Consider the following 14093-nt stretch of genomic DNA (forward strand, 5'->3'; position numbering starts at 1 on the left):
GCGCAGTGGCGCGGCTTCTGCTGTCTGCTCTCATGTTTGGAATCAAGAAATATTTGAAGATTTATTTTTTTTTTTTGTGAAAAATGAAAAGAGATCCCGGTCCAGATCCAGCAGTTGCACACAGCCTGCGGCGCTCGGTGTGACAGGGCGGCTGCTTCATGATTTGTTTCTTCCTGACACTTGTGAGGAGTATGGGGATTCTGTGCGAGGAGAGGAGACCTCCCCGGCCTCCTCCCCGGCCTCCTCCCCGGCCTCCTCCCCGGCCTCCTCCCCGGCCTCCTCCCCGGCCTCCTCCCCGGCCTGGACCCGCTCCGCCTCCTCACAGCCAGTGCCGGGCTTTGCCGGCAGCCGGTAGTAGCTCACAGCTCTCAGAGTCCCTTTTTTTCTTGTTGTGTTTCTGTTACTCATCGCCATCTTGTTGCAGCCCTTTTCTTGTCTGGAAGATCTGTGGGGGGATCGGGCTGACATCTCAGTCTTGTGGCTGCCTTGTATGTAGGATTAAGGGTCTGGTCGCCCAGTGGTGGAGGGTGAGGACACTCAGCACAGCCCCTGTATGTGTGATTGATTCCTGGAGGCAGAGAACACAGGATTGCTGGAGACATGAGCCTGGAGACTCTCCTACAAGCAGCCCTGTTCCTGGAATGGCAAGCCCAGCAGCAACAGAGGACACGTGGTAAGTGCCGGGCCGGGCAGGCAGGGGGCTGTGTGTGCCGGGCAGGCAGGGGGCTGTGTGTGCCGGGCAGGCAGGGGGCTGTGTGTGCCGGGCAGGCAGGGGGCTGTGTGTGCCGGGCAGGCAGGGGGCTGTGTGTGCCGGGCAGGCAGGGGGCTGTGTGTGCCGGGCAGGCAGGGGGCTGTGTGTGCCGGGCAGGCAGGGGGCTGTGTGTGCCGGGCAGGCAGGGGGCTGTGTGTGCCGGGCAGGCAGGGGGCTGTGTGTGCCGGGCAGGCAGGGGGCTGTGTGTGCCGGGCAGGCAGGGGGCTGTGTGTGCCGGGCAGGCAGGGGGCTGTGTGTGCCGGGCAGGCAGGGGGCTGTGTGTGCCGGGCAGGCAGGGGGCTGTGTGTGCCGGGCAGGCAGGGGGCTGTGTGTGCCGGGCAGGCAGGGGGCTGTGTGTGCCGGGCAGGCAGGGGGCTGTGTGTGCCGGGCAGGCAGGGGGCTGTGTGTGCCGGGCAGGCAGGGGGCTGTGTGGGCCGGGCAGGCAGGGGGCTGTGTGTGCCGGGCAGGCAGGGGTCTGTGTGTGCCGGGCAGGCAGGGGGCTGTGTGGGCCGGGCAGGCAGGGGGCTGTGTGGGCCGGGCAGGCAGGGGGCTGTGTGGGCCGGGCAGGCAGGGGGCTGTGTGTGCCGGGCAGGCAGGGGGCTGTGTGTGCCGGGCAGGCAGGGGGCTGTGTGTGCCGGGCAGGGCAGGCAGGGGGCACGTGTGGGGGCTGCTGAGCGGGCAGCGCTGGATCTGTGCTCTGTAGATGGGGTGCAGTGTGGCAGTGATCGGTGCAGGCTCCTGTGTGCAGTGTTACTTTGTGGCAGTCAGTGGCTGCAGTGCTGATTGGTTATTACAGTAGTGTCTGCAGTGTTACACACGCTGTCAGTGGCGCTGCGGCAGTGCAGGCAGGACCGGCTGCCGGCGTCCTGTGCCCGCGGTGTCGCAGCGCTCTGCCTGTGTAGCAGGAGCCGGAGCAGTGCAGGGCGGTGGCAATGCTCCAGCAGCACTTTGCATAATAGCCTGACACGGGCTTGTCATCTGACTCCTGACAGCCTCTCCCCTTAACCCCCGCTCTGCCGGCAGCGCCTTTCCTCCGTGCCCCGGGAGCGTTCTCTGAGGCCGGTACCGCGCTGTGTGTATATGTACATGACGCGATGTCCTCACACTGATAGCTGCAATGTTCTGTCCGAGAGCCAAAGACTAAAAAGCGGCACAGTCTGCTCAAGGAACGCCGGCACTGAGGGGGTTACATGTGGCTGGTGACGTGTCTAGCCCCGCCTCTCCCCCACGTGCATTGGGAACACGCCCTGTGGCAGGGAGGGAGTGGAGCGAGACTGAGCGGGACCCGGAGACAGACAGGGGGCGGGGCCAAACTGGGCAGCACGCACACAGCGTGATCCACGTAACTCACAACCGCCACCTCCCCCTCAGCAGACAGTCCCGAGCCGCGCCACTTCCCCTCCGCACTCTACAGCCAACTGTGCACGTACCCCGCACCCCCAACCACAGGAATGAGAGTATCACCACCACCACCACATACTACTGCACCCCCCCCCACCACATACTACTGCACCCCCCCCCACCACATACTACTGCACCCCCCCACCTTTTATCCGCATATCTAATAAATGTTATATTTTAGGAGTTTTTCCTTGTCTTGACCCCATTTTTGCTATATAATACTACTGCACCCCCCCTCACCGCATACTACTGCACCCCCCCCTCACCGCATACTACTGCACCCCCCCCTCACCGCATACTACTGCACCCCCCCCTCACCACATACTACTGCACCCCCCCCCCCTCACCACATACTACTGCACCCCCCCCTCACCACATACTACTGCACCCCCCCCTCACCGCATACTACTGCACCCCCCCCCCTCACCACATACTACTGCACCCCCCCCTCACCACATACTACTGCACCCCCCCCTCACCACATACTACTGCACCCCCCCTCACCACATACTACTGCACCCCCCCTCACCACATACTACTGCACCCCCCCCTCACCACATACTACTGCACCCCCCCTCACCACATACTACTGCACCCCCCCTCACCACATACTACTGCACCCCCCCTCACCACATACTACTGCACCCCCCCTCACCACATACTACTGCACCCCCCCTCACCACATACTACTGCACCCCCCCCTCACCACATACTACTGCACACCCCCCCTCACCGCATACTACTGCACCCCCCCCTCGCCGCATACTACTGCACCCCCCCCTCGCCGCATACTACTGCACCCCCCCCTCGCCGCATACTACTGCACACCCCCCTCGCCGCATACTACTGCACACCCTCCTCGCCGCATACTACTGCACACCCCCCTCGCCGCATACTACTGCACACCCCCCTCGCCGCATACTACTGCACACCCCCCCTCGCCGCATACTACTGCACACACCCCCTCGCCGCATACTGCTGCACCCCCCCCCTCGCCGCATGCTGCCCCCCCACCGCACACTGCACCCCCCCCCCCACCCCTCACCGTATACTGCGCACACACCCCCCCCCTTTGTATGCGGCTTCATTCATACATGTTTCGCGAGGTTTAATCTGCCCAATTTCTAGAGTAAGATAAGGTCATCTGAGGTTATGTGCCCAGTAGACTCTCTATCCACGGAATTTGTCGCGGAAAACCTGCGGATTTATCTGGATTTTCTAGATAAATCCGCAGGTTTTAGCAAGTACAGACACTCCCCATGTTATCCTATGGGACATGGGGCGTGCTGTGTCCATGCTGTGGAATATGCTGCAGATATCCCGAAGCTGCACGTAACTGCACGTCAATTATTCCTGCAGAAATATCTGCGGAATTCCCGGCCCTCCACTATGGAGATAGAGGCCGGGACGTCCGCAGGTAAGTCGCACGAATGTCCGCAGCTTTTTCGCTGGAATCCCGCAGCAATGGATAGCTGCAGATTCCGGAGATCAGCTGCGGGAAACCTGCGGATATATCCGCGGGTGCAGAGTCCCGTGGGCACATAGCCTAATGGTTAGACGGCGACCTGGAGAGGCGTTCAAGCCACAGTGTTTTGCACCCACTGTGAAACTTGGTGGAGGATCGCTGATGATCTGGGGATGCTGAAGCAAGGCTGGAATTTGGCAGGTTAATTTTTGTGAAGGACGTATGATTCAAGCCGCATACAAGGTTATCCTGGAACAACAGTTGCTTCCTTCTGCTCAGGCAATGTTCCCCAACTCTGAGGACTGGTTTTTCCAGCAGGACGATGCACCATGCCACACAGCTAGGTCAATCAATGCGTTGATGAAGGACCACCACATCAAAACCCTTCCATGGCCAGCCCTATCTCCAGACCTGAACCCCATTGTAAAGCTCTGGAATGTAATCAAGAGGAAGATGGATAGTCACAAGCCATCAAACAAGAACTGCTTACATTTTTGCACCAGGAGTGGTATAAGGTCACCCACAAGCAGTGTGAAAGACTGGTAGAAAGCAGCCAAGACGGATAAAAGTGATTAAAAGTCATGGTTATTCCACAAAATATTGATTTCTGACCTCTTCCTGAGCTAAAACATTAGTATTGTGGTTTCTAAACAATTAGGAACTTGTTTTCTTTACATTACTTGAGGTCTGAAAGCAACACATTGTTTGTTTTTTTTTTTATTTTCACAATTTCTAATTTTCAGAAAATAAATCCAAAATGTATTTCTTGGAAATTCGGAGACGACGTCAGTAGTTTATAGAATAAATTAACAATTTACATTTTACTCAAAAATACCTATAAAGAGAAAAATCAGAAGAACTGACAATTTTGCAGCGGTCTCTTAATTTTTAATTTTTTTTTCTTGTTGGTAATGCATTCATATTTTACCCTCGCTTTCGTTTTTGCCACCTCCTATCGAAAAGCCTTCAATATTTTTCAGTCGATAGAACCATGCGAGGCCTTGTTTTTTTTTTTTTTTTTTTCTTTTTGCCGGACGAATTGTTCTTTTGAATGACCATATCATGTGATGTACTGGAAAGCAGGAAACAAATTCCAAGTACAGTGAAATAGCGAAGGAAAAAAACAAAGCTTCATTTTTTTTTTTCCTTTTTATTTACAGCACTTGTTACATGGTAAAAATGACCTACAGCCATGAGTCTCCAGCTCATTATGATTGCGGCGATACCAAACATGTATGGTTCTTCTTTTTTTTTTTTTTTTTTTTTTCTTTTTAGTGGTGAATAAAAAAATCAATAATTTGTAATAAAAAAACAAACATTTTTTTTGATGGCCTCTTACTGCGCTTTTTTGCGTTTTTGGTATTTCGAATTTTCTGTGTAAGCCGTTTACTGATCGAGTTAGTTACATTTTGATGGCTCAGACTTTTATGAATGGAGTGATGTGATATATGTATTTTTATTAATTTTTACTGGAGGAAAAAAGGGGTGATTTCAACTTTGTCATATCTTTTTTTTTTTTTTAAACATTTTTTCGTACTTTGTATTGTATTTGTTAGTCCCCTCAGGTGACTTGAGGCTGCAATAGTCTGACTGCTTGTGCTATATACAGCAATGGCATGGTATTGTCTGTAAATGGAAAGAATCATGAAAGCCGACTACAGGCTGCTTTTCAAAGGAGGACTAATAAGACAGACACAGGGGTCCTCAGCAGACTCCTAGCTATGTTGGCTACCCCATGATCACGGTGCAGATGTGCAGTTACAACAGCGTCGCCAGGTTTTTGACATCTAAACTGAGAGCAGCATAATGTAGAGACATATAGACCCTGATTCCAGTGGTTCCCCTTACTGATTCCACTTTCTGGGCTGCTTCGTGTAGTTTTGATAAAATCACTGATTTAATCAGCAGTAGATTATCATTACAGGACTACTTGGCGTGCTGCAGGTAGTCCAGCATGTTCATGAGTTCTGTATAACTCAGAGAAAACATTGAATTTATCAAAATGACATCAAACAGCTCAGTAAGTGACTCATTGCTGGAATCAGGGTCTCTATCTACATTATGCTGCTCTCAGATGGGCAAGCAAAAAGCTGGGGATAGATTCCCTTTAAGTGCCACTGTCACAAATTAACAGCTGCTTTTAACAGGTCACCAGCCGCCGGCAGAGCTCTGTACCGCGTGCGGCTGTCAGATGTAGATCATGGCTAAATAAGAGCCTCCATGTCCTGGTATAGATGCGGCCTCTGTTTCTGAGCTAACAGCACATCCTACATGATGTCATGCGACAGCAATTCTCTGTGAAGCTCATCTGCAACTTGCTGTTGAGCGAGTGTTTTTGATTTCCCATTTTGCTGGATATAAAACCGCCAAGTTGCAGACATGTCTCATGCTACCTGCAGTGAAGTCTATGGCAAGTGTTTAATGTGTGACCAGCACGATGTCGCAGGTTGCAACAAATCCAGTGTAGCCCGAGCCTTGCTGTGAGCTCTGCGGAGTCCTCCCCTGTACACACCAGGATCACGCCCTAGCAGGTGCCTGCTCCTTCGGGTGGTAACACACCCTCCCATGTCACAAATACTACGGGCGGTCCTGTCCTCACTGCATCCTGAACGTGTGATGCGGCTCTGTGCTGCCGGACTTCAGCTTTGTATGTGGCATGTAGAAATGACTTGTTTCTTGTGATGTGTACAATATTCAAGGTGACATCCTCGGCATCATTTATATAATGAGCGTGTCATACAATATTTCTTTATTTTACTCCTTTTATATAGCACTATTAAAGGGAGCCTGTCACCAGGTTTTTCTCTTATGAGCTGCGGCCACTATTAGCCAGTCCTTATATACAGCATTCCAGAATACTGTATATAAGAGCCCAGGCCGCTCTGTAGAATGTAAAAGACACCTTTATTATACCCCCCCAGGGGGCGGTCCGGTCCGATGGGTGTCGCTGCTCTCGGTCCGGTGCCTGCGCTATCTTGTGGGATCGCTGTCCTGCTGCCCAGCCCCGTGTGCATGACGTGTCCTGCATAATTCACACATTATAATATATTTATTTATTTATATAGCGCTTTTAATTCCATAGCGCTTCACATACATTGCAAACACTGTCCCCATTGGGGCTCACAATCTAGAGTCCCTATCTGTATGTCTTTGTGGTGTTGGAGGAAACCTGAGCACCTGGAGGAAACCCACGCATACACGGGGAGGACATACAACTACTTGCAGATAGTGTCCTTGGTGGGATTTGAACCCAGGACCCCAGCGCTGCAAAACTACAGTGCTAACCACTGAGCCACATAAGCCTCCATTGCGCTTGCACACTTTGATCTGCCTGAGCTAGTACTAGTACAAAGTACTGTAGTGCGCATGCACGGGTAGTCTTTGACCCTTCCTCATAACTGCGCATTCCAGTACGTTGCTCTCAGCTGGTCAGATCAAAGTGCGCATGCGCGCAATAGAGGCCTCTGTATGAATGACGCGGGGCTGGGCAGGAGGATGGCGATCCCACAAGATGGGGGAGGCCTGGACCGAGAGCAGTGACACCCATTGGACAGGACCGCACCATAGGTGAGTATTATAAATGTGTTTTTTACGTTCTACAGAGCTGCCGCAATGCAGTATATAAGGGCTCGCTAGTGGTGGCCGCAGCTTATAAGGGAAAGACATGGTTCCCTTTAATTCCACAGCACTTTACAGACATGATCATCACGCTCCACATGGGGAATATAGATTGTGAGTCCCTCTCAGTATGTCTTTGGAGTGTGAGTGTGGGGGGAACCGGAGGAAACCCACGCAGACACGGGGAGAACATACAAACTCCTTGTTGTGATTTGAACCCAGGACCCCAGCGTTGCAAGACTGCATTGCTAACCACTGAGCCACTGTGCTGCCCATATTGCTTCTCGATACCCAAACGTGTTGGCCTGCAAAAGATATTTATTGTTATTGCACCCGCCATAGCCGGTTCCCCAGCATACTCCATATCTCTACATATAACTCCCCACTATGTGCAGGTGACGCTGTAGATACATTCCTGCCTCATATTCTTTGCGTAGTGCAGACACATTTGTATGCGAGTCATCCTCGGTGATGTCAAGGAAACCACCGCCGTCTGCTGCAAAAGATGAAGCATCTCAGACATGGCACTGGTGGGCATTGGCGGCTTGGGTCTGCCGCTGTGGGGCTGTGCACATTATATGCCTGTGCTGCTGATGTGATGACACATGGAGCGCAGCGTGTTGTGTACATACACCGGTGATTGGGCAAAGTCTGCTCTCTGCAATGGCAGTCAGAGCACAAGGTCCAGGCAGCCTGCTGTATACAATCCGGTGCCAGCACAGCCGCATTGCTGCACAGCATTCTCTTGTTTATTTGCAGGTTTTAATGATTTTTTTTTTCTTTTCTGCCATCACAGATGTACTGGGGGTGGAGTGGGGCGGCTCCTGAGTGGGACAGATCCCACCTTCCCCTCTTTCCTCCTTTCACTGCTGTGTCTGGTTCTTGGGAGAGCCCTCCAGAGTACATTGGAGCTGGGGGAAGGGCAGACACTACAGGGCAATCCTTATTAACCAACTTCCTGCACCGCCAGAAATCTGAGCCTCCCCCTCCTGTGCTGGAGGCTGCCCAATCTGCTGGGGAAACTGCAGGGCAGCATATTCTGCATGGAGGCCCAGACTTTGCGTTAACAAAAAAAAGCTGCAAATCATTAATTTTGCATTTCGTATGTGGGGTTAATGACAACAGCTTCGTTAGTAATCCTGTATTACTATAACCTCGCCATACACGCAGTGATGGCGGCCTCTAGCATTGTAGAATCATTAGGAAAATATAACTGGTGTCTTATTAGCGCAGACAATGGCGGGTGCTAATGGAGGGGAACGCAAGTTCCTGTTCGGAGAATGAACCCGTATTGTAATTTCTCTGCGGTCTTGATCTGTGCAGTATTTCTATCCATGACCGTTGTGTTACTGCAGCTAAATGTGATGTCCTAGATCAAGAAAAATGTGGCTAATAGTATTGAGCGGACCCGGACTGGAAAAATCCGGATCTGCGCGGTTTCAGCGGTAGATACGGGTCCGACCCGGACGCGGGATTCCGGGTGCACGATCCATATTCGGCATTTTTTTTTTCCGGTCTCTCTCCCGGTCTCTCTCCCGGTCTCTCTCCCGGTCTCTCTCCCGGTCTCTCTCCCGGTCTCTCTCCCGGTCTCTCTCCCGGTCTCTCTCCCGGTCTCTCTCCCGGTCTCTCTCCCGGTCTCTCTCCCGGTCTCTCTCCCGGTCTCTCTCCCGGTCTCTCTCCCGGTCTCTCTCCCGGTCTCTCTCCCGGTCTCTCTCCCGGTCTCTCTCCCGGTCTCTCATTCCGCTCCTCATTGACATATATTGGCCCGGATTCCGGATCAGATCTCGGACTTCCTTTTCAACCCGCCACTGATCCGCCGGACCCGGATTATTGGCAATCCGCTCAACTCTAGTGGCTAATATTGATGGGGGAGGGGAATTATTAAACTAATAAAACACGCTTTACCTGCTAACTCTGAATTTATCGGAACATGCAAGTGCAGACTGATTCCACGTGTTCACCGCATCACGGACCATTACATGGACTGCCTTTATTTACACGCACTAGTCTCGGGTATACAGTGCCTTGCAAAAGTATTCAGCCCCTTAGAATTTTTCAACCTTTTTCCACATTTCAGGCTTCAAACATAAAGATAAAAAATATTAATGTTACATAGAATCAACAACAAGTGGGACACAATTGTGAAGTTTAACAAAATTTATTGCTGATTTTTAAACTTTTATAAAAAAATAAAAGTTCAATAGTATGAATCAGCTCACCGTGGAAAAAGCTCAATCTTGATTTCGTCCTGGAGCACGGACAGGCACTGCCACAGCCCAAAATAATGCAAAAGATGAGGATGTCCAGCTCTTCAGGCAAAAAAATCACGTCTTTATTTTATCATGCAGACACAAAGAATGACGTGACCAGCACAACGCGTTTCAGGTGAAAGCACTCACCCTTAATCATGATTATATATTATATATAAAGAAAAAATCCTCAGTGGCCAGTGGGAAAATTGCAAGATTTCTAGACTTTATTTCTAATTCAGATTGGTATATGAAAAGGAAAACCCCTTTGGCACATAAACCTGATTTAATCAACAAGTCTTCAAACGGGCTGGCTATCACTCAATGAAAGAGCAAAACACTTGTTACTTGACATTATTTTTTGGGTTCCACGAAAGATCATCGTTCTCGACAGCACATTGTCCTGTGTAAACAGGTTCTATGCAATGGCCGTCTCTGGTCACCGAACGATCTTTGATTGTTCTGTGCGCATCTGCTGTGTAAGCAGGCCATCTGAACATTCACTGACCGACAAACATGCCAGCTGGTGTTTAACGCTGCGCATCACGGTGTTCAATGAACCATACTCCACAATGCTGATTTAGGACCCTGTATATATTTTTTAAGGGCATGAATCGTTTCAATCCTGAAAATCTAAAGGTCCGTTTACATGGGCTGACCTGGAGTGTTAAATGACCTCACATCAGTTCCTTGTTTGCTGACTGGTAGTCATTTAATAGCCCTTTACACAGGCAGACCGCTATGTGTGGAACAATCCGTAATAGATCGCTCAGTGCACAGACTGCCATTGTTTTCGGCAACACTGTTTACACGGATCAATGCACAGCAAAGAACAACGATCTTTGTGCAGCACAAAAGATCATTTCACCCGACAAACGAGCATTTTGCTCTTTAATAGAGTGGTCTGCAGCCTGTTTACACAGCACAATTCATCTCCGTGTATGAGACTCGAAAATAGACCTTATACCCTCATTCAGACATTCTTTTTTCACCTCTGTGTTCTGGCCGTTGTTTTCACAGATCCCCATTTTAATCTATGGAGCTGTTCAGATGTCCATGTTTTTGGTTTTTTTATGTCTACAATAAAATCACGGAGACATGTTTGTTTTTTTATTCTTGTGACGGATCAAAATTACCAATACAAGGCTATGGGTCTGTGAAAATAACGGCCGAGATATGGTTGGCATCAGTGTGTAGACTGTGCTGCCCTTGATTAACATTGTAATAGGTGGGAGAAACTTATTCATTTCTTCTTTTTTTTTTTTCTTCTTCATGCATTAAAATCACTGATGAAATACTGATGATAAACATACACTTATAGATTTACATGCACTGATGATGATGATATACAGTACAGACCAAAAGTTTGGACACACCTTCTCATCTCTAGAACAACTGTTAAGAGCAGACTTTGTGCAGCAGGCCTTCATGGTAAAATAGCTGCTAGGAAACCACTGCTAAGGACAGGCAACAAGCAGAAGAGACTTGTTTGGGCTAAAGAACACAAGGAATGGACATTAGACCAGTGGAAATCTGTGCTTTGGTCTGATGAGTCCAAATTTGAGATCTTTGGATCCAACCACCGTGTCTTTGTAGAAAAGGTGAATGGATGGACTCTACATGGCTGGTTCCCACCATGAAGAATGGAGGAGGAGGTGTGACGGTGTGGGGGTGCTTTGCTGGTGACACTGTTGGGGATTTATTCAAAATTGAAGGCATACAGAACCAGCATGGCTACCACAGCATCTTGCAGCGGCATGCTATTCCATCCGGTTTGCGTTTTGTTGGACCATCATTTATTTTTCAACAGGACAATGACCCCAAACACACCTCCAGGCTGTGTAAGGGCTATTTTACTAAAAAGGAGAGTGATGGGGTGCTACGCCAGATGACCTGGCCTCCACAGTCACCAGACCTGAACCCAAACGAGATGGTGTGGGGTGAGCTGGACCGCAGAGTGAAGGCAAAAGGGCCAACAAGTGCTAAGCATCTCTGGGAACTCCTTCAAGACTGTTGGAAAACCATTTCTGGTGACTACCTCTTGAAGCTCATCAAGAGAATGCCAAGAGTGTGCAAAGCAGTAATCAAAGCAAAAGGTGGCTACTTTGAAGAGCCTAGAATACAAGACATATTTTCAGTTTCACATTTTAAAAGTATTTCATTCCACATGTGTTAATTCATAGTTTTGATGCCTTCAATGTGAATCTACAATTTTTAGAGTCATGAAAATAAAGAAAACTCTTTGAATGAGAAGGTGTGTCCAAACTTTTGGTCTGTACTGTACATGCACTGATAATGAAATACATACGATGATGATATACATGCACTCATGATGATATATATGCACTCATGATGATATACATGCACTCATGATGATATACATGCACTCATGATGATATACATGCACTCATGATGATATACATGCACTCATGATGATATACATGCACTCATGATGATATTATACATGCACTCATGATGATATTATACATGCACTCATGATGATATTATACATGCACTCATGATGATATTATACATGCACTCATGATGATATTATACATGCACTCATGATGATATTATACATGCACTCATGATGATATTATACATGCACTCATGATGATATTATACATGCACTCATGATGATATTATACATGCACTCATGATGATATTATACATGCACTCATGATGATATTATACATGCACTCATGATGATGATGATATACATGCACTGATGATGATAATATACATGCACTGATAGATATACATACACTGATGATGATGATATACATGCACTGATGATGATGATATACATGCACTGATGATGATGATGATATACATGCACTGATGATGATGATGATATACATGCACTGATGATGATGATGATATACATGCACTGATGATGATGATATACATGCACTGATGATGATGATGATATACATGCACTGATGATGATGATGATATACATGCACTGATGATGATGATGATATACATGCACTGATGATGATGATATACATGCACTGATGATGATATTATACATGCACTGATGATGATATACATGCACTGATGATGATATTATACATGCACTGATGATGATATTATACATGCACTGATGATGATATACATGCACTGATGATGATATACATGCACTGAGGATGATATTATACATACACTGATATAGATGCACTGATGATATTATACATGCACTGATGATGATATACGTGCACTGATGATGATATTATACATACACTGATGATGATATACATGCACTGATAGATTTACATACACTGATGATGATATACATACACTGATGATAGATTTACACTGATGTTTTTTGCTTGTAAAATCCCTGATGTCTGAGTGAGGCCTAAGGCAAATGGCATTCTCTGTCTGACCTTTCTATGACCATTTTGATAACCTGGTAGTAGTTTGAGGTCATTAGGTCAAGGTCAGAGACCTCTGAGAACCTGCTTTTTAGGTGTATATTTAGCCGCATAGTAACATTGTTTTAGTGTGTTTACAATATAGTTAAGGGCTTTTAAAAGCTGTCCAAACCCGGATGGAGGGGGAGTCAGTCTGGCTACACAATGGCATCCAGGTATGTTTTACTGTGAAGCACTTTGGTGTTTTAGAGAAAACATAGTTTGAAAAGTCAACCAAAGACTTTAGGGAAAAACCTAATTAGTCCCATGTGGTCCCCGACTGGCCTCTCCTGCCCCGATCCATGTAATTGACAGGTTTCCCAATATGTAAACAGAGTTGGAAGGCCTCCAAGTAAGGAGTATTCCAGTCTCCAAGATCCTATCTCAATATGCAGTAGATGTAATAATAATATTAGCAAATACCTCCAATTAGAAATGTAGTATAGTTCTCCTGATATAGACAGGTCTCTTACCTTAGGTATCCATGATTATGACCACGAGTAACTTAACTCACTACATGAGTGTATGTAACCATGGATACCTAAGCTGCAATGCCCTGCACACGAGGTAAGAGACCTGTCTATATCAGGAGAACTATACTACATTTCTAAATGGAGGTATTTGCTAACATTATTATTACACCTACTACATATTGGGATAGGATCTTGGATATGGGAATAACGCTTTAAGTTCCCACGATTAATTTTTGACACTGAATTTTCACTGCACAAAACATGCTGCATTTTACAGTTTCAGCATCCGTATAAAATGAAAATGGTGTAGCAGAAGGTTTAGACAATGTTTTGTGAAGGAAGGGGGAAACCTAGTAGGAGGCCATGTCACCAATTTTAATGGCGCTATCTTGGCTTCAACTTTAGCTGTTCAAATAGGAAGGAAGGTGTGTGTGATATGGCAAAGTTGTGGAGAATTTCACCAGAAAAACAATCTTAACTTTATTCATTCTCGTGTTAAAATCGTAATCTTGTTCACGCAAAAGCGATGTGAAGAATGGTAATAGTCCAAGCAGATGTGTCGTTTCAGAAGATTTCAACCAATGCCACCTAAACATTGTTCCCATTGCCCATAGTGCAGTTACCAAACTTCTTTCCACCAATGGACATCATCTGATTGGGAAAAGAAGGTTTTATCTGAAGTTATTGTATCAGCCATTCTGCAAAGTCTATCTGACGGCT

The 14093-nt window shown here is 47.7% G+C and overlaps 1 protein-coding gene across 2 annotated transcripts in view; it reads left to right on the forward strand.

Moving 5' to 3' along the window:
* Positions 1 to 324: 324 nt before the first annotated feature.
* Positions 325 to 14093, forward strand: part of MNT (MAX network transcriptional repressor) — a 124709-nt gene continuing 110940 nt past the window's right edge. For both annotated transcript variants that reach the window (XM_075335297.1, XM_075335298.1), the window contains exon 1: positions 325 to 673. In XM_075335297.1, the coding sequence (XP_075191412.1) occupies positions 601 to 673 (73 nt within the window). In that variant the 5' untranslated portion in view covers positions 325 to 600. The remainder of the gene's footprint in view (positions 674 to 14093) is intronic.

Source organism: Anomaloglossus baeobatrachus, chromosome 2, assembly GCF_048569485.1.
Source record: "Anomaloglossus baeobatrachus isolate aAnoBae1 chromosome 2, aAnoBae1.hap1, whole genome shotgun sequence".
NCBI classification, from domain to species: Eukaryota; Metazoa; Chordata; class Amphibia; order Anura; family Aromobatidae; genus Anomaloglossus; species Anomaloglossus baeobatrachus.